The following is a 19,937-nucleotide window of genomic DNA, read 5'->3' as shown; positions in this document are numbered from 1 at the left end:
GGTGTCGTGGCTTTGTGGTGTAAGTCGATGATAGAGGTGCGAGTCACAATTATGGCTTCATTGTGGAGGCCGACGACGGAGGTGGCAAGTCGCACCTTGGCTAGGGTCCAGTTCCAAATTTGGGTTCAACCTTGAGGTTGAAATCAACTCCTAGTTGGAAGATATAACTAAGAGGAGATGAAGTTAGGCAAGATTCTATTGTGGAGTGGATTTCCTGTAAGGTTTGGCAGAAGGAAGAAAAGGAAGAGACTAGATATGAGGATTTGAGAGCAACGACAGAGAAGAAAAAAAACTAAGTGAAAGAAGGGCAATAGGCTGTCAATATGGAGTTTTTATAAGGGGCATTTGTGATTAGGTTTCAAAATGGGGATATTATTGAAAAATTAAGTGCTTGGGGCAAAGCTTGCCAATTTCCCGGTTTTTGGAGAGGGCAGAGCTTGAGAATTGTATGTAAAATTGGGCTAATTTGGGTTTATTATGGGCCCATATTGAATTGGGCTAGAGACTTTGGGCGTGGTTTCAACACAAAAGACAATCATGGCATTGACAGGCACGTTGTAATGCCAACAATGTTTGGAAGGCTTGGAACTTGTAAGTTATGGGGTTGAAATTGATTTAAATTAGGGAAAAAGTCATTTTTTGTCCCTATAGTTTATCATTTTTATCATTATAGTTCCTTGTAGTTTCAATTTGATCAATTTTGTCCTTGTAGTTTCAATTCCAAGCAATTCAAGGACAGTTCCCATTTTTTTGTCTAATTACTCTAATATGAAGGGGCATTTCGGTCCAACTTATAGCCCCTCCACAACCACCCCTACAAACACCTAGCAGCCCCTCCCCCAACCACCTTCTCTCATCCCCCCTCCCCTCCCTACCCAACCTCTTCCTCCTAACTCAACCCACTCCCTATTATATAGTCACGACCCAACCACCCCCGCCATCACCTTATACCCTCCCTCCACAACCACCTTTCCCCTCACTATGCTATGTCATCAAACTCCAAAACTAATTCCGTACATTGCCTAAAACCTCTCCTCATGAACCCATGATAAAGTAGGGGCTTGAGACTTGAAAGCATAAGAAAAGCTACAATAAGGGTTGCTTGGGTGGCTAGGGCATAGTTGTGGAGGGGATGCATGATTGGACCGAAATGCCCCTCCACATTAAAGTAATTAGGCAAAAAATTAGAAATTGTCCTTGAATTGCTCGAAATTGAAACTACAGAGACAAAATTAATCAAATTGAAACTACAGACCATAGTGGTAAAAATGGTAAACTACAAAGACTAAAAGTACTATTAAATTATACAGCTTTGAACTAGTAGTGGTCTCCATTAACATTTTGGAGATGGTCCCTCACAACTCACATGTATCACAATCTTGAGATGGCCCCTCACCTCAATAGTTTCACCTCCCCTATAAATAACCCACAATGACGGTTTTACTCTTCAAATTGATGGTGAAATTTACAAATAATGTGATGGAATGACTGAATAGGAACGAATGAGAGAGTTGGAAAACCAAAATGGCACAAAAATTAGTTAAATAACCAAAATAAAACTCAGGTATAAGTTCATGAACCATTGCAATTAAAAACCCATAAATAAATAAATAAAAGTAGTATGCATAAAATTTCATTAAAAACCTAAATACTTCTCACATCTTAAACATGAAAATACCTCTTTAATTCCAAATAAAGATCTATCTCGATCAACCATTACAGAAAAATGGTTTGAAGTATAGGAATATAACTTTTTCACACTGCCAAAAAACACTCCAGTGAAACACAAAGTCGCACACTGGTGGTGACTCTTGGTTGAAGCATTGAAGCCGTTCAGTAAAGCTCCCGCCTTTTTAACTCCTGAGGGCCCCCAATGCATCAAATATGTGCAGATGTAGCGTTGTATTTCCCTCCTTGACCGTTTCAATTTCAAAAACGTTAAAAATCAAACTCACGGCATTCTTTCTCTGCTCTATCTGCCATTCCATATGAATATGTGATTTCTTTGTAAACTCACAGCCACCAGTCAACAAGTAGGCCATGCCTTCACGTTCGCATTCACGTCCAAAGAAAACCAGTTCAAAATCTGCCAAGAAACAAATGAAGCATACCAAAGAATCCATCCACCAGTCTCCACCTATCCTTCAACTCCATGTCCGGGGTTCTCTCTCTCTCTCTCTTACTGTTTCTCTTTATTGGATTCCTATTTGTTATTTGATTAATTGTAAATTGGCTTCCACATAGTTTGACTTTATTTCTTATTGATCCATCTGTAATTTCCTTTATGTTTTCTTAATTCCTTTTTTGTTCTCTCTGTACCATGTTAAACTAATATATATATATACATACATACATACATATATATATATATATATAGAGAGAGAGAGAGAGAGAGAGAGAGAGAATTTATGACTTGAAATTTTGTGATGGCAAAGAATTGAGTGGTTGTGAAACTGCTTCTGTGACTTGTCAAAGCCATTCTGATGATCAATATTCATTAGGAGGAGAAGAAGAAGATAGACGGAAAGTTTCTGCAGATCTTAACCAAATGGCGGATTCTTCAAACGGGAATTTAGAGGAGACCCTGAAAGTTCAACCAGATGATGAAGTTAAGGTGGTTGAATCTGTGACGGACATAGCTATTGATGATTATTCTGCGGCTGGAAAGAAAACCCATGACGGTGATGATTTGAGTTCGAGTAGTAGCAGTTCGGATGAAGAGACAGGAGCTGGTGAGAAGAGTGCTAAAGTGGCGGATTCAGGGGAAGTGGAGGAGACGAAAGAAGTTTCCGTAGTGGTTGTTGAGACTGTTGAATCTCTGTCCAACCATTTGGATCAAGGTGGTGTTGATGATTTGGAAGCTGTGGAGGAAGAAGAGGAGAAAGTTTTGGCATCTGTCAATGGGACCGATGAATCTTCTGCGGCCATAACAGATTTGGTGTCAGAGCAGATTGAGGAAAAAACATTGACATATTTGGATGAGAGCAATGGGGTTTCTCTAGCTGAAACAGATTTGGTGTCCAAGGAGGTTGAGGAACCAGCATTGCCTTCTTTGAGTGAGCATGATGAGCCTGCTCCAGTCATAACAGATGTTGAAGAAAAGAGTGAGGTTGTGGATGTGGTGTCAAAGGGAATTGAAGAGACAATTGGAGAGTCATCTTACAAGGCATCTAGTGAGAATGTGGTTGATGGATCCTCGGAGCCGTCGCCTGATCAGGTTCCTCCTCCAGTTGAATCAGCTGATGCTGGAGAAGAGTATGGGAAGCCTGAGATTCCTGAAAGCACGGGAAATCCGGTAATTAAGTTGATTAAACTGTTTCTTTACATGTTTAATATTTTCTAGCTCACATGAAATTCTTTTCAATTGAATGATCATCTCTTGGTTTCGTGTGTTGGCAGTCTATTGTATCTGTCACTGGACGCCCCCTGCAACCAACTTCATGGAGGAGTTGCTGTGGACTTTTCCAAGTTCTGCATCGATCCAATCGATAATTCAAGGTAAATTACATCAAGATCATAGTCTAATTATCATTAGATTAGTTTAAGGTGTGAACTCTATTGTACTTAGTGTATGATAAAAGGTCGTTTTAATCGATCTGAGTGGGAAGAACAAGATATACTAAATGTGCTCTTCATGAACAACCCTAAACTCACGGAAGACTCCTAACGAAACACTGTCCCATCAACTGTTTAAGATTTTGTTTTAGACCTTGTTTCTTTTTTCTTTTTTCTGAATACCAATCTACGTATGGATTCAGTTTTAGGGCTGAGAATTCATTCACGTTTTCTTACTTCCTGTTTTTTCTTGAATTTTTGGGTGAAAGAATTGACCAAATAAAAGTTTGGAATGTGCTGTCATGCGGTGGCATGTGTTGGCATAAACTCTGTACATTAACTTGTTGCTTCAAAAACATGGCTTTACAGTTGGTGGCCTACCATGTATATAGGTCTTTCGACATTGCATCTCATTTCCTTTTGCACAGTGCTAAACAACATGTTCACCAGTCAATGGGGTCTAGTCCAATTAAAAAAAATCTTAACTTGCAGACTAGTGGTCTTAAGTTCGAACCCCCATGACACTATTAGTAATGTGTAAGAAACCTTCATCCCCTTATAGTCTTGTATTAAAAAAAAACAACCACCTGTTCACCAAAAGTGTAGGCTAACTAGTTTTGTTTTAATCCAATTTGTGCAGAGACAAAGCAAAGCGTTATGGTGCAGCTGAGAACCAGAGATGAAGGTTGCAAAGACAGAGACAGCTACACTTAATTATATAAGAAGCCTTTTCAGCGATTTAGAGCTTCACTTTCGTTTAGCTTAGCAGGGGAAGATTGAGATTGGGTTATGCGTGATTGTGTGTGGAGTGAATTTCGTCGGTGGTTCTTTAATTATATTTTCCGTATTTATATTGAGAAAAAAAAAAAAACTTTCTTTGATATTCCTACAGTGATTTGTATTGTATTTATTGAGGATTTTCCTCTGTTCTTCTGTTTTTTTGGGTAAATATTGAACGGAAAAGTTTGTTACCAAAATGTATATCATCTATTTGTTTATCATACCTTTAATGCTAAGGAGAGTCATCATCGCTAAGCAATTATCAAAACCAAAACGAGCATAATACGAGACCGTGTTCTATGCACATCAACAGCTAACAATCATTCGCATAGCAATGATAGAATAATAGGTTGTGTAAATCATCAAAATAAAAAGTAATGACCGGCCAAAAGATGTACATTAAAAAAATTTAAAAAAATTAAAAAATTGGAAAGGGTGTATTAATTTGACAACAGATCTCTCACAAATGCGTATATGACAAAGTGAAGTCAACCTAAAATTGTACAAGATTTTAACTTTTGTTATCCAAATCCAAAAGGGATATCTTAACCTGTCTGTAATGATCCAAGCTACAATTTTGATAACTTCACATGTAACTCCAAATCTCAACCAGGGCAGAGTCTTTATGCACATATGCAACATACTCTGATTCCACATACTCCTATTCCAAGTACAACCAAGATCATAACACGTAACACTAAAACCAAGTTTCTTAACGAACCGCCGGAAAGAGCAGGATATTGTGGCAATAAAACAGACACGACTGGATTATCAGATAAGATCGATATACATTTCATTAGCAACGGGGATGATTGCTTAACAAGTTAACATGGATTGTACCTAAACGGAGGATCAACTTCTCAAAGAAACCTAAGTGAGTTTGAGCCTCCACAAATTGCAACATAATGCAGCTAAACTGGTTGAACAAACATGGTTTCATGAATGTTTCTCTACCGACAGATACACTTCGGCTTCTATGTAAAAATGGTGTTCTACAGTTAACTGAATTGAGGACTTGTCTTATTGAGAGTCCCTATTGTGACAATTCATAACCCCCAGCACCACACTAAGTGGGCAAAAAATAAACAAAATGAAAAGGGGGGCGCAACAAGGCACTAAATTAGAAACAACAGGTGACCAAGGCTATGATCACTGATGGGTTACCGGCTTGGCTCTGATTACAGAACAATTTTTTATTAAAACCTACTAAATAGCATTTTAAGGAAAGCAACAACAAGGCAATTGGACAATCTTAGTAAAAGTGATGCGAGATATCAAAAGCGATTAAACAGAATTAGAATATAAGTGCTACAAGTACAACATCAAATAATAAGCAAAAATCTTGATACTGCATTTGTGTTATTCAAGCAATTCAAAATACAGTATAGACGATAGTGGAAGTATATTAAATCTGCAAAACTATATATATGAAGTTTTTTTCCAACCAAGCAAGTAAAAGCTAAACAGCAAAGCATCCCAAAATGATTGAGCTAACATGACAACCATAGGCTCATAATAAAAAAAACCAAAAAGCCAAAAAAAAAAAGCATTTCTAACAAAATTGTAACATGCTCTTAATCAATAAACCCCTAACCTCTAGCTTTAAACCTGCCTGGACTTTTTCTCTATAGCCGCATCGCAATCCAATCACCTAGGCCTTAGATACAACACATAGACGGCAGCAGCCGCCACGGCAACAATGGCTCCAGTAGACCCTGCAACAACTGGCAAGCTCAATCCCTTTGGACCCGTCTCTCCGCCTTCCAAAATCTCCTTCATTTCATCCACAGTCCCATTAACGGCCCCAACAGTCCTCTCCCTCAATCCATTAATAACCTTGTTAGCCTCCAACACATCCTTCTGCAATTGTCCCATCTTCAGTTCCACGGCTCTGCACTTGTCCTCCGATTCCCTCAATGCCGCCTTGACATCGAGAGTCTCTTTCACTTTCTTCCCCAATTCAACACCGCTCTTGGTGATGACCGACTCCAATTCCTCAATTTTCTTCTTGAACAAACTAAGCTCATTCTCTTTCTCATCAAGTCTCTCCCTCATCTCCTCCTCAACCCTAATTCTCTTGCTCTTCTCCTCAGTTTCCTTCACTTCCAAAACCCCAATCTTCCTCTCCAATTCCCTAACCCACTTCTCGCTCTCAGCTTTGGCCTTCTTCAGGCTCTCAAGCTCTTTCTCCAATCTATCAATTTTCGCTCCTTTCTCTCCCAAAACACGCTTCAGGTCCGCAACTTCGTTATTCGCCTCCTCTACTTCGGCCATCGCCGATATCAGGTCTTGTTGGAGCCTCGATACCTCAGTTTCAAGCTCCATCGCTCTATTCGCAACCGATTCCAGAACATTTTTTCCCTCGTCGTTCCGTTCGATCTCCAACTCCATCTCCCGCAGCTTCTCCTTCGTGTCCTTCTCGCCTCTCTTCAACTTCTCGATCTCCGTCGTCAGTTCCTTGATTTTCTCATTGCTTTCTTTGTTCTCGCGCTCCAACTGCAGCTTCTCCCGCTCCAAACCCTCGATCTTCCGGCCCATTTCCGCCGTCTGATCGGCATCGTAGAAGGCGTCAGTATCGTCAACGATTTCAACCGTCTTCTCGTCTGCCATGTCTAAACCTACACGCGCACGCACGCACACACACAAGAACAGAAGCCAATCACAACCAGAAAATCGAAAATGCAAAATGCAAAATTCAAAATCGCATAAATAAGTTTCATCTATCAATTTTCTTGCAGTTTCAAACGAAAACGAGAATAATAGGACTTCAATGCTTCGAAGAAATAGAAATAGTATGAGAGAAAACCAAACCCGAAAGCAATCAGCAATGGTGCTTCTACTGATGAGGTGATCTGCGTGGGACGAGAATGTTCCGCGTAAACAGGGGCAGATGAGGGTGACGAGCCCTTAGGGTTTCTACTTCTTACAAATTTCCATCTTCTTTTTCCCTAGAATTACAGGAGGCATCGAATCTAATCAGTGATGAGGAACGGACGGCTGAGAGTCGTCGATGGTGCGGTGCATGTGCTAAAAGTTGTGGGACCCGTCCCTTTCTGATGTTGCTGATGATTTGAACCACTTGGTGGCCAAGTAGATTTTGCTTGTTGGGCTGGATTTGAAACAAACATCTAGCCCAAACTCGTCTATGGACACCCATCTTCAATCTTTTGAATTTGTAATATTCTTTTGGGCACCCAATAAATACTTACAAAATCTCAACCCTACCCTTCACTTGAAACTTAGTTAACAAAGTTGACAAAAAGGAACAATTGCAATGATTGGCCGGCGAGATCACTCACCTTCTTTCTTCCTCCATTTTTCTTTTTCTTTTTTAATTTTGTACCTAGAGTTCTCAATTCTTTCAAAAATATTGTATTATTTAGAGTTTTGAAATTTGAGACATTCTAGATAATCTGTTGCGTGCATCGCTTATGCGTGTGCGTGTGTAATTCCTAACTGTTGATGAGAAGTTTGATGAGTCGTATAATGAGTCGTATAATGAGCAATTATCTCCTGTAGTACTAGAGGACTCAATTGTTACATCTCCTGCAGTACTAGAGGACTCAATTGTTAGTTAGAATACCCTTGGTTTCGAGAAGCGGGTTCGCTTGAAACTGTCACTAAACGCTAAAGTAAGCTTGAGCCACCTTAGTAGTAACTCACACGCGCGTGTACTATTTTCTAACTGTTAATACATTTGAGGTGCACATATCATTAACGGTCAAAACTCGTCACGTAAGTTACTAACCTTAACAAATTCCTTTGATAGAATCTCTATCCAACAAATGAGGGCCTATCTTTTAAGCCATCGGTTGTAGAGGGAGAGGCCCATTGTGCAGTCTAATTATTGTTGGAAGCAAAAACACCCCACCCAAGCCCCAAGCAAAATGGAATGAAACATAAAGCACGGAGGAGGCAGGGAGATGAAAGATGAAACATAAGAGAATGGGCAACGTCTGCAGTATTTTATTTGGTCGATTTAACTTTAAAAAAAAAAAAAATTCAAAATTCCAAGTTTGACAGCCTTTTTTCCAGTTTTTGTTTGCAGGATATAGCGAGCAAGCACCTTAACACATACCATGAATGTTCCATGAGGGAGGACCACACCTGCCATTGGCAATGCGATCCATGGGCAGAGTGCTTTTCTTTTAGACAAGGCCACTTTTCCTTTGTTTCTTCTTCTTATCTATTTCTTAAATTCATCAGTCTGAGTGCAACTCTACTCAACCAACATGCCCATTAACAGTCCACACATGCATGCACCCGTTGGACACAGTGGTTTCCAACTACCCATAAACTTTTGCCTCCCAAGTGGTGCGGTGCAATGCCTTTATGGTTATCTCAACTTTTTTTCAAATTAGTGGTATTTCTCTTATCAGTATTGAAAAACGTCTCAAGTTTAAAAGTTAAGATCTAGATCTTAAGTTTTGAACGACCACATTTCATTTTAACGATGCTCGTAATTTAATTGGAATAGTCTAATCAATTGTAATAGTTAGTCAACTTAGTTTAATTGAACACTTCAAATGTGACCTAACCACGTCTTGTGAGTCGGAATGAATTGTACTATTTCAATTAAATTAGATAAATATCATGATTGTTGTTTGATTAACTTATAAATATCATGATTAATTGTACTCTTGTCTAGAGAATTAAGACTCATATGAACTGGTTTGAATTCAACTCTAATTATATTCAAGGCAAACCACCAAACGAGAGTGGGGCATGAAGAGTAGAAGGGTTTATGATTAGATATATTATATTGGGTGAGATCGATTTAACTGATGACCTATTTTAGTTCTAAAGCCCTCTTCTGATAGTTCCGGGGACAATATCAGGTATATAGAGAATAACTAACGGTTTGATTTGATTTCATCATCTGTTGCCAATAACCAAATGTCAAAAAGGGGAAATCCAGTTAGGTACTTTGACTAAACAAAGTATCATTAGACTTGCCAAGTCCAAGTCAAACATTGGAAGGTTGCACAAAGCCACAAGCGACGACATCACCAAGTTTGTCAAAATAAATCACGGCTCAACATCGTGGGTGACCAAAATAATCTTATCATGCATGATTCAAATTAGGCTTAGAAAGAAAAATGTCAAAATAAATCAAAACCACTTAACTAGTTGATGTTCTTAATGCATACAATGTGCCTATCATCGGTTGGTTTTTCTCAATTGAAAATTTCTTTTGTTTTTCCTTTATCATCGGTTATATACAATGTATATATCTCTTTGTTTTTCTTTATCATCGGTTATATACAATCAGTTATGTACAATGCATATATCTCTTTCATCAAGTCACATACAATCGGTTATATACAATGTATATATCTCTTTCATCAAGTCACGTAATATGTAATTAGTAAGATAAAGTCGTAATAGTTTCAAACCCGTGGATATAATAAATTAAAAATTACGCATCAGTTCTCCATTTATCTCCACATGGTTACCTTTTCTCTTTCTACTTTAACGTATATATAATGCTACATGAAAAAGCCTTCAACCTAGATATATTATTATTGCTCAAAATTTATATTCTTGTCTTGTTTTCCAATAGATATATTAAACTTTATAAGGGGGTAATTAAGTCAAAATACCAATTAATTAAAAGCTACTTTTAGCCCTCATTAATAATGTTTCCGTATAAGATGCCAAAACCAGTACACAGCATTAACGTTTAGTCACTGAGAGTAGCTCACTAACCACATGCTAAACCACCTCAATCTTTTTCATTGGACACTAACCATTAGTTTCCTAAGTATAATTAAACAATCCAAATAAACCAAGAGAGATCAGACACCACCAGATGCAGCAAAACTATCATTATCTAATCACAACTCCTAGCCTTTCAGACAATCAGATTTCTGAGCCTCCAGTGCCCACGAAGTTCCTGTAAAATGGAAATAATCCGAAGTTCCTGTAAAATGGAAATAATCCAAATATCCCTCGATAGAAGAAGACTGTATATATATAGATATGAGAAATAAAATTCCTACATCGATGTAATAAAAAGGCATTATATCATTTCTTTAGTACTAGAGAACTTGATCTTTTCCTATCCATTAGTTCATTACAAAAATATGAAAAAATTAACATTATAAGGAGGAAAAATAAAGAAGAAGAAAAAAATAAGCTACCCACTACTACCCAACAAAGAAAATTGAAAAAGAAAAAAAGAGAGGACAAAAAAGAAGAAGAAAAAGAAGAGGAGATTTCATTGGTCTGTCATGGAACCATAATAAGAACCTTCCAAACTCCCAATCAGCAAAGAGGCCATAATTAATCAATCAATCAATCAACCTCCAAACTTTCTCTTCTCCTTCTCCAAACCTTCAACAAAGCTTGCAAGAGCTTTCATGGCTTTGAGCTGACCCTGCAAGGCCATTATGTAACCAGCAGTCTCTTCAAACAGCTTGTCAACTCCAAATGACTCCCCCCCTGGCACAATCCTCTGCAATGCCTCAATCTTCTTCTCCACCTCCTCCTCCTTGTCACCATCTTCTTCACCACCATTCTTTAAATCACTGGGCTGATTAGTCTTCATGCACTCTTCCCTTCTCTGTTTTCGGGCTCTTCGTTGAGCAGACTCTGCTCTCAGTTGGTTAAAGCTGGATAAAGATTCATGCACTGCATTACCCATGTGAGATTTTTGCTGGGTTTTTCTTTGCTTTCTCTTGAATGTAGATTTGGAAACTTGGGTTTGAGTTTGAGCTTCCTCCATGAGTTTGAGGGGAGGAAGAACAGGGGAGGAAGTCTTTTGTGTGAGTCAGAGAGAGAGAGAGAGAGAGAGAGAGAGATATTGAGAAGGCAAAGGTGGGTTATGACTTTCTTTGTGAACTGAAGAGAGGAAGGAGGAGGTGTGTATGAGGTTGGCGTTAAATTATTGTTGAGCTCCAGAAATGTCAATGCCAACGAAGCTTTGGCCCACTAGTTTTGGCTTCCCAATCCCTTGTTTTGGATTTGGACTCTAGTGCTTTTCTTCACCTCTCTAATCAAGCGCGTTGTCCTGTTCATTAAGGTTTCGACACAAATGCGATGTAATCTATTCCATCCTAATTTACATAATAAATAAATCATTTAACTAGCAGTGGCAGATACATGAATTTTTCTCAATCGAATAAAGGTAAAGAAGTTCTCATACATTTTTCAAAAGAATAAAATTCATACTACTAAACTAATAATTGATTGCTTATTCAACCTCTTAGAGGCATTTTAACAGGCATTATACTATGTTCCCCACTGCTATCTTAATTACTTTATCTTAACGATAGCCTAGTAATTGAACAAAACCAATGGAGAATAATTTGTTGAGTGGGGCCAACAACTCCCTCTCATCCCTGCTTAGGTTCACTTATGTTGACTAGTGTGATACATAATAATTTCGTAATTGTCACGATTAATACGTTGGCTAGTGTGATACACGATAATTTCGTAATTGTCACGATTAAATTAGGTCTAAAATAGAATCGAATAAGATACTACCACATTAGTTGAGATCTTCTCTTGTATATGAACAAATAAAATATTGTTAATACCAATTAGAGAGTAATAATAATAACGATAGAAAAGCAAATGGGGGAAGGAAGAGGCGAACGCGCAGGAGGAGGGGTGGGAGGAGACTCTCCATGGATCAGGTGTGGATAGGTTCATGTGAAATTACAGTAGAGACTAGAGAGCAATGTCAATGGGCTCCACAGTAGAAAACAAAGGGAAAGAGAGAGCACATGTGATCACATGATTTTCTTGAACCTAACACCACCCATGTGCCTCAGTGCCTCCCCACCCCCCCCTCTCCCTCTCTCCCTTCCTTCCTGTGATCTACATTACTAGCTTGGCATGGTTGCCAAGTGGCACTCCCATCGGGACCCACCTAGAGCCCCACAAAAAAAATCTCATTTAAATTTTTTTTATTTTAATTAATTTATAAATATTTAGTCTATAAATAATAAATCGGAAGTGGTGAATATTATTATGGGGAAGGAGTGGTGGTGTTTCCAAGGAGGAAACCAGCGGGTGGTTTTGGTCATTGGGATTGTGTTAGAGATTTGGTGTGTTGGGCATATGGGGCTCCATGTGATCAGAGCCACCCACCCAAAGCCAAACCCAAGCCCCCTTTCCCTTCTTCTCTTGTTGCTGTCACATTCACACACTACATTATATTTATACATATTATTATTTTATACTTTATTTGTTATTATTCTAATAAATATAATTAATTAATTAACATTTCTTGGATCACAATCGCAATCAGAAAAGAATCAGATCCTTCCCTCCCACCACCTTCTTCTTTCTTTCTCTTTGGAGTTCTCTTCTACTTGCATTTCCTCTTATTTTCTCTTTCCTTCCTTTTTGTGATCCGTACTCTAGTCAAGTACAAGGTTTTATAGGTCTGGTTGGGTGACCTAATGCAACTGAATTAGTACATTTGACTATTCATCAAACTAATCTAATCATTTCTAAATCATTTTCGAGATGCTGATTGCGATTCTACTAGTGATGATTCAACCGTTCACGTGCGTGTAAATGATTGGCGATCTTAACAAGGGTGGTGCTAAGGACAATCAGACGTTGGTGCAAGTAAATCCTACTCGTCTCAACAATATTAATCTAGGAGACACAAACTTCTTAGGATTGAAATGAAAATTGAAACCTCTGATTCCTAATGAGAAGTGCATGTGGTGAAGGAGGAGATGGTCCAGCTGATGGGGCTCATGGGGACAAAGCATACGTGCAAAGAGGGGTCCATGACTCCCCATATGGACAGAAAAGTAGGGTGATGGAATTGAATAATGATGGCATGGAATGGAACTATGCGCACCCATCATAATAATTATAATCACCAGAGAGGAGAAGAGGAGAGAGTTCATATGCATGCGTAATGTACTGATGATGTGGGTGCATTTGTGTTTGAGTCAGAAACTGTTCCTTGCCTTCCCCTTCTTGCCTTGCCTTGTAGTTTGTTGCTGGATGGCCATGGCTGCCAACTCATTTACTTCCCTACCTTTTTTCTATCACCAACTGTACGTATCTGTTTTTAGTGATCTTTCAACTTGGGCCTCGTGCCTAGAGCATGCCTAGTCGTGAGACAAAAGGGTTACAGGTTAGACGTCATTTTGGCCATTCAGAATGATAGCATGCATCAACTTTAGTCTTTTAAGTCATTTAGTAGTGAAGGGTTATTTCACCTGCATTACGACATGATCTGATGGTCCAAAAGAACTTGGCTCGAGTGGGCTTGTGTAAGGGTGAGCACAGTTCAGTTCAATTTTGGTTCATATGGTTCAATTTGACGTATCTGATTTGATTCGGTTCATATCTTTAATTAGGAACAGAATCACCCAACATTACTAGTCTAGTTTGATTCGAGTTTAAAAAGGTAAGAACAACAAACTCAACGAGATCGGAGCAGTCCAATTCAATTTTTGGGCTGTTTGACTCTTTTTATAAAAACTCAAACCAAACCGTCGGTTCAGTACAATTCAGGCGTTGTTTTTAACCCAAGTGCTACAATAAAAGGTAATCCTGTATGGTTGTAAGTTGTAACTTCTGCACACATATAGGTTTTTGTGTAATCAAGGCTGATCCTTAGAAGGCTCGAAGTAACAGAGGCACTTGATGGAGTTGTGGAATGTTGGCCACATTGAAACATAGCGAAGAGAGCAGTTGTATAAGGCCATTATATTAAAATTTACTTGTGCAATTGTTGCAATCAGCGGTAAACCGTGCTTTGCATGCAAGTTATGTTTAATGTTCACATGAACTCCACAAGCAGGTAAGGGACACAGAGTTTCGTTTTTTGAATTTGATTGTATAATGTTGCTTACATATAGTTTCTTGAAGCAAGATAAACGTACTCGTATCTAACATAACCACAGAAAACTGGCTCTTTAAAGGAAAGCACTGACTGCCTCGATTCATCACAACCCCCTTGGAGCGCTTATCCATCGCTTATCCGTCCTCCCCTCGATGGAGCCCTTCCTGACATGCATGAACTGTGCTCCATCTTCCTCCTCTGCCTCTGCATCAACTGCTTCATTATGCATCATTATTATGCATCATTACCATGACCCAACTCTTTGAATGCTCGCCTAATACATCCTTTGCATGCCGAACTGAACAGTTCCAACCTTGCGGTGGGCTGCCGCAGTGGCGGCCGCAGCGCCAATCCCACCGTATGGAGCCTTTGTCTGCAAGTAGTTTGTGTCAACAGCAATTCTGTCATCATGTTCCACCTTACTGACTCCCACCCGAGTCATAAAAAATGGGTTGGAGTCGATGCTGATAGCTACATCCGGTGCTACATTCGCTGCCATGCCACACTGTGCAGCTTGCTTGGCTTGTGAAGACATGTCCCTCTCGACTTCCACTACAGACCTTTCTTGATTTCCAGCACCGGGTTTGCGATAACAATAAGCAGGAGGGCCAGCCTGAGGAGGAAGTACTGAACTTCTAACTAGTGTCCTTCGATCATAGGTATCTTTCATCATGTTTCCATTCTCATACTGTGCAACAGGTCCAACAACTCTTCCTGGTTTGGCTGGATAAGTAACCAAAATCCAGTTAAAACCAAATGGAAAAGCAAGCAAATGGATAGCTACAAATTCTTAAAAGTTATTGAGCGTACCCAAAGAAATTCTTTGTGGTGTTTGCATGGTTCTCGATAGATTTACATGAATTCCTTCATTGTCCCTTGAATTCTTGTATGCCTCTTCAGCATTTTTTTGATCTTTCAAGAATGCATAATTTTGTTGCTCTTTGGGAGGGACCGTATTTGAATGTACAATCGTGGACCTGTAAAGATTTAACGCATTTGAAATTATCATCTTAATTATTGACAATCTAATAAAAATCATACATGCAGCTTTCCTGGACATGGAAGAACAGTACAGGTCATAAGCGGAAGACATCCTAGCACTGTAAAAATGGGCAGAGGGATGAGCTCAACTAATTAGGGATCCCTAGCCAAACCTAACAAGGAGACATCCCTCAAATAGGGATTGTTTGATATTAAAGGTCAGGCAGTAGCAGGACATTCCACAATGGAGCCCTTAGACAACAACTAACTTGCCTAATTTGCACTATCTCCGTGATTACAGTGTACCAGTATTTTGCATACACTGTTTTTATAGCAGCTTGTCAATATGTGAACCAATAAACATAAGGAACTACACTTTACCTCGGAAGAGACACATGCTTTCGTTCAAGTGGAATCACTGGACCACTTTTACCACCATTTTCCTCAAGATGTGCAAACTGCTTTCTGAATTGATCAACAGCACTGTGTTCAAATACACACAAACAGTCAGGGGAAAGATAGCAGCATAAAGGACCTTAATCAATCTATGCAACAATATTTGAATGCTAAAAGCAACTATGGCTGGTTGAACCTTGGATACAGAAAATTAGTTCTCTCGGTTCCGTTTATGTAGTCTTTTAGCAATTGAGGATGGTACTCCAATATCTCCCGAAAAATTAGCTCCCGTATGTCCTCCTTTGTGACCCTTCGCCTTTCAAATTCAAACTCCATCTTTGTAATTGGCTGGCACGAAGGTTCTCTCTCAATTCTTGACAATCCTTTAAAGTAAGGATCAGCAAGTGCCTGGTAAAAACACAAAAGGCAAAATTCAACGCATTTACTATCAAGCGACTAAATATCCACACTAGCTAGATTAATCACATATGATGCTTTCATTCCAGCAATTGGCTGGATATATGCATTGGCACACATATGGCATAATGCTAAGAAAGTAGATAGTCTATTACGGCATGACAAACCTCTTCGGCAGTTGGTCGGTCCTTTGGATCGAAGGCAAGCAATCTTTCCAAGAGTCGTAGTGCTAAAGGATCAGCATTTGGAAATTTTTGTGCTAATGACACAGGTTGCTTTTTCCTCATACTAGTTAAGTATCTCCTTGCCTTTTCATTTCGAACCTGCACTCAAATAAAGTAGTGGGTTGTGATTATGAGGACACAAACTTAAATACTTAATTAAAATAAAATAGAAAGAGCAACAGAACATTGCATCAGAAAAGACGGCTTTTCCGTACCCGAGATATGGTATCTAATGATGGTGTCCCAAGCAAATCAGTCATCAAATCCAGCTGGTGAACAACATTCTTTCCAGGAAAAAGTGGCTTCCCTGTTAATACCTCAGCGAAGATGCAGCCTATACTCCATATATCAATTGCAGGTGTATACTGCATTCACATGAAATCAAAATTCAGTAGGTAGAGAAGAAAAAAATGCTTTTACTCGAACACTAGAATCAAATTGGAATGTTAATTACAAGAACAATAGACATGCCACAACTCCCCTACAACTTGCAATATAAAACATAATATTGCCATAGTAAGTTATTGGTTTCCATTTCACTCTTCCATTTCAATAGGAGAGGAAATAAGAGTACGTGCCATCTCTCCTCAACACCAAAGAATAATATTACTTAATGGCACCATATCACATTGGCTATCCCCATGGAAAATACATGCTGCAAGTTCGAAAATGCAACTGAAATAAATAGAGGGGAAGGAGATATCTGTTGCATTTAGATGCACTAATCTTGGGTGAATGATAACATGGATTGACCGCTGAATTACTAAATTCAGATCAAACTACTCGTAAAACCTTGCCTTATTTAAGCTGTTATAAATTTTAAAATGTTTAAGAAACTCTATGTGAAGCTCTACCTTAGAGAAAAAGGATCCGCAAAGTTCTGGAGCTCTATACCATCTAGTTGCAACATAGTCCTGCAAAAGTCCCATTAAAGGTGCAGAAGTATTAGTACTATTTTAAGATGTTGGAAAACGTCCTCACATTCTATGTGAAATAACTCTAGGATAGATAAACAAACAACATCACAGATTGAGTACCGTCCAAAATATTGTCGTGGGTGTATCATTGAATGCAACTCTTGCTAACCCAAAATCACAGATTTTTAGTTTACAATTTGCATTTGCCAATATGTTCTTCGGTTTTAAATCTCGATGGTAGACATTTGCTGCAGCCAATTAGGTAAGTATCAGATATGTTCACATTCAGTGGGAAAAAAGACATGAAAGAATGAGGGGAGGGGGACGGGAAAGATTGAGAGATACCCAAACACAAGAGTACAATCAAAAAGAAAAAAATGCAGAACACACCCAATCAGCCGCTAGAAATACGATAGACCACAAGAACCTAAGTGCACACATATACACAAATAAGGGTCCTTATGGCAGGCAGTAAACCTAGCATGGTTTTGAAATTTATTTTTTTCCCCAAGTATAAAAGTACACAGGTAAAGCAGCAAAGAAATTAGCGAGAAGGATGTACCGGTGTGAATATACTTCAATGCACGAAGCAGCTGGTAAAGAAAGAACTGATAGTGCTCTCGTGTCAGGTCATCATTGGCTTTGATAACTTGATGAAGATCTGACTCCATGAGCTCAAAAACAACATAGATATCTTTAAAGTCTCTTCTAGAAGGCGGTAGCATAATGTGTTTAATTTCAACAATGTCAGGATGTCGTAGAAGTCTGAGAAGCTTTATCTCACGAAGAATACGAGCGGCATCAGATATATGTTCAAAAATGTCATGTATTTTTTTTATTGCCACTTTTTCACCCGTATGTGTGTCTATTGCTGAGCAAACAACACCATAGCTTCCTTTTCCAATAACTTCCTGAATTTTGTATCGATTGGCATCACCATAATCAGAGAAGAAGTCCATCTCAGTTTGATTCTGTTGCATTGAATCCCATTCAGATTAGAATACAGTATAAATCAAGAACAATGATACTCAAATAGATACAATCATGAAGTATGATGCTATCACAACAGACATCAAGAAATGCTGACTAACAAAAGATAAATATAAACAAAGAGTACAACAAATAATTTTCAATGACAATGAGCACAGGATTTTTATGTCTTAATATACAAAAAAGTATGTGCACAAAAACATCAGACTGAAAAACAAAGGTGCAAGAATACTACAGGCATATTTGATATATAAATGTGTCATAAGATACCATGCAACCAACACAATTAATACATATACCAAATTCTTACATTGCATGGGATCAATTCCGAAAAGGCTACCCTCTTTGTAGCCAACCTATATATTTGTTCTTATATGTTGCACCTTCCAGATTATATGATAATTTCAGTAACCATGACGAAACATTTCATCCCGCTTGTGATTTCTAAGTATTTTCTAATCAGATACTTTAGGAACAACATTTAAAAGTCCTAGACATCAACTCCAAACAAATAAAGAAAAATGAAAATCAGAAAGTGCACAACAAATACCTCAAATTCCTACAACTATTCCAGCAGTTTCAGAAGTTGAAGACGGGCAACGAAATTTGAAAACAATAAATAAAAAAAATTGATCCAGAAAAACAAGATATTTGAAAGGATCGATCTGAGAGAAATATCATTTTAGTAAAGAGGAATCTACGCCTGATATAGAAAAAAGAGAGAGAGACATGAAATTGGTACATACTGATCTCAAAAGAGCAGTATAAGCATTAATTTTATTGAATGGAATTCCAGAATAAGAATGAAAAGTTCTTTCAGGAAAATTCCCATTAACTTATGCCGTTATCCATTATGACTGTTATATTAAAAGAACTGAATCTAATACCAGTTAATCATAGATGGGAAAAATCAAAACCAATAATTATCAGCTAACATATGTCCCACTCCATCATCAGTCGAAAAAGCTCCATTTCAAAGCTTAATTTGCACAAAGATCTCAACTTTCACGATAAACAATAAAAATACAAATTTTATGTAAATATTTATTTAAAAAATTCACAATATAATGAATCATATCACGATTCGTTACTTGCAACACAATTGAACATAGAAAACGTTACTTAAAACACAGTTGCACATAAAAAAATATGAAACGAACGGCAATTATTTTCACACAATTTCTGAAAGTCTATCACAAATTAAAGAACCGGAAAATTCAAGAAAAGGCACCTTCTTCAAATGATCCTGCTGCATTTTTGTGTCAAACCCAGAACTAAAAATTTCGAAAAACTGAGCTAAAAAACTCTTATCCAGCTGAGATCAAGCACAAACAGAAAAAACCCAGGTCTCAAATTCCACAAAGACTCAGCCACATTTGCCCCACCTTCCCCTGCTCCTTATCACAAGCCCACAATCCCACCTTATTCTCAATCCCAACTTCACCCAGCATAGAACCCACACAACCAAATCCCTCATGCACCCCTCGAATTCCGATTCCAAGTCCAAAACCTCAAGCGCTGAACAAAAGCAATTAGGCAGCCCACCAACTACCAACATAAAGCACCGAACACACAAAGCTTTAACATTTTCCAATACAGATACAACACCCACAAATTGAATAACTCCCAATTGCTATCTAACTTGGTGTTGAAGGACAACAAGAAGAAAAAAGAAGAAAAGCCACCAGTGAGAGCCACAGAGTTTGCGTTCTGCAAGATCTGATAACACCGACAAAAGGGTGGAGAGGACTCGCAGAGAAATAGAGAGAGAAGGGACAGAGGAGAGAGAGAGAGCTGTAAAGAATAAATCTAGTGGGTGCAAGTAGATGGAATGGTATGCTATCGTAATCGTATTGT

At 38.5% G+C, this 19,937-nt stretch overlaps 4 protein-coding genes across 4 annotated transcripts; 1 reads left to right on the top strand and 3 right to left on the bottom strand.

The window, feature by feature from the left end:
* The first annotated feature begins 2,357 nt into the window (after positions 1-2,357).
* Positions 2,358-4,532, top strand: LOC103328775 (uncharacterized). The gene is made up of 3 exons (XM_008231186.2): positions 2,358-3,295; positions 3,400-3,498; positions 4,196-4,532. The coding sequence occupies exons 1-2, from the start codon at positions 2,549-2,551 to the stop codon at positions 3,490-3,492; spliced, it is 840 nt and encodes a 279-aa protein (XP_008229408.1). The 5' UTR covers positions 2,358-2,548; the 3' UTR covers positions 3,493-3,498; positions 4,196-4,532.
* Positions 4,533-5,665: 1,133 nt separating this feature from the next.
* LOC103328776 (peroxisomal and mitochondrial division factor 2) lies at positions 5,666-7,284 on the bottom strand. The gene is made up of 2 exons (XM_008231187.2): positions 7,147-7,284; positions 5,666-6,953 (listed from the first exon to the last, which is right to left on the bottom strand). Exon 2 carries the CDS (start codon positions 6,943-6,945, stop codon positions 5,983-5,985), a length of 963 nt encoding a protein of 320 aa, XP_008229409.2. The 5' UTR covers positions 6,946-6,953; positions 7,147-7,284; the 3' UTR covers positions 5,666-5,982.
* Positions 7,285-10,344: 3,060 nt separating this feature from the next.
* Positions 10,345-11,199, bottom strand: PAR1 (phy rapidly regulated 1). Its single transcript, XM_008231188.2, has one exon. It carries the CDS (start codon positions 11,060-11,062, stop codon positions 10,637-10,639), a length of 426 nt encoding a protein of 141 aa, XP_008229410.2. The 5' UTR covers positions 11,063-11,199; the 3' UTR covers positions 10,345-10,636.
* Positions 11,200-14,004: 2,805 nt separating this feature from the next.
* Positions 14,005-19,937, bottom strand: MPK20 (MAP kinase 20). Its single transcript, XM_008231190.2, has 10 exons — positions 19,312-19,937; positions 17,653-18,061; positions 17,211-17,338; positions 17,028-17,087; positions 16,389-16,538; positions 16,117-16,272; positions 15,729-15,940; positions 15,518-15,619; positions 14,966-15,132; positions 14,005-14,878 (listed from the first exon to the last, which is right to left on the bottom strand). The coding sequence occupies exons 1-10, from the start codon at positions 19,333-19,335 to the stop codon at positions 14,430-14,432; spliced, it is 1,857 nt and encodes a 618-aa protein (XP_008229412.2). The 5' UTR covers positions 19,336-19,937; the 3' UTR covers positions 14,005-14,429.

Source organism: Prunus mume, linkage group LG4 (genome assembly GCF_029339155.1).
Source record: "Prunus mume cultivar Tortuosa linkage group LG4, ASM2933915v1, whole genome shotgun sequence".
Lineage (NCBI taxonomy): Eukaryota > Viridiplantae > Streptophyta > Magnoliopsida > Rosales > Rosaceae > Prunus > Prunus mume.
The sequence above is the reverse complement of the archived record's forward strand: the minus strand, read 5'-3'. Positions and strand labels throughout refer to the sequence as shown.

Coding starts and splice junctions, on each gene's coding strand:
- MPK20 (XM_008231190.2), bottom strand. CDS start 19,335: ATGCAGCAGGATCATTTGAAGAAG. Junction 17,088..17,210: donor CCACGACAATATTTTGGACG/GTACTCAATCTG, acceptor GGACTTTTGCAG/GACTATGTTGCAACTAGATG. Junction 15,620..15,728: donor ACTAATTTTCTGTATCCAAG/GTTCAACCAGCC, acceptor ATTTGAACACAG/TGCTGTTGATCAATTCAGAA.
- LOC103328775 (XM_008231186.2), top strand. CDS start 2,549: ATGGCGGATTCTTCAAACGGGAATTTAGAGGAGACCCTGAAAGTTCAA. Junction 3,296..3,399: donor CTGAAAGCACGGGAAATCCG/GTAATTAAGTTG, acceptor GTGTGTTGGCAG/TCTATTGTATCTGTCACTGG.
- PAR1 (XM_008231188.2), bottom strand. CDS start 11,062: ATGGAGGAAGCTCAAACTCAAACCCAAGTTTCCAAATCTACATTCAAG.
- LOC103328776 (XM_008231187.2), bottom strand. CDS start 6,945: ATGGCAGACGAGAAGACGGTTGAAATCGTTGACGATACTGACGCCTTC.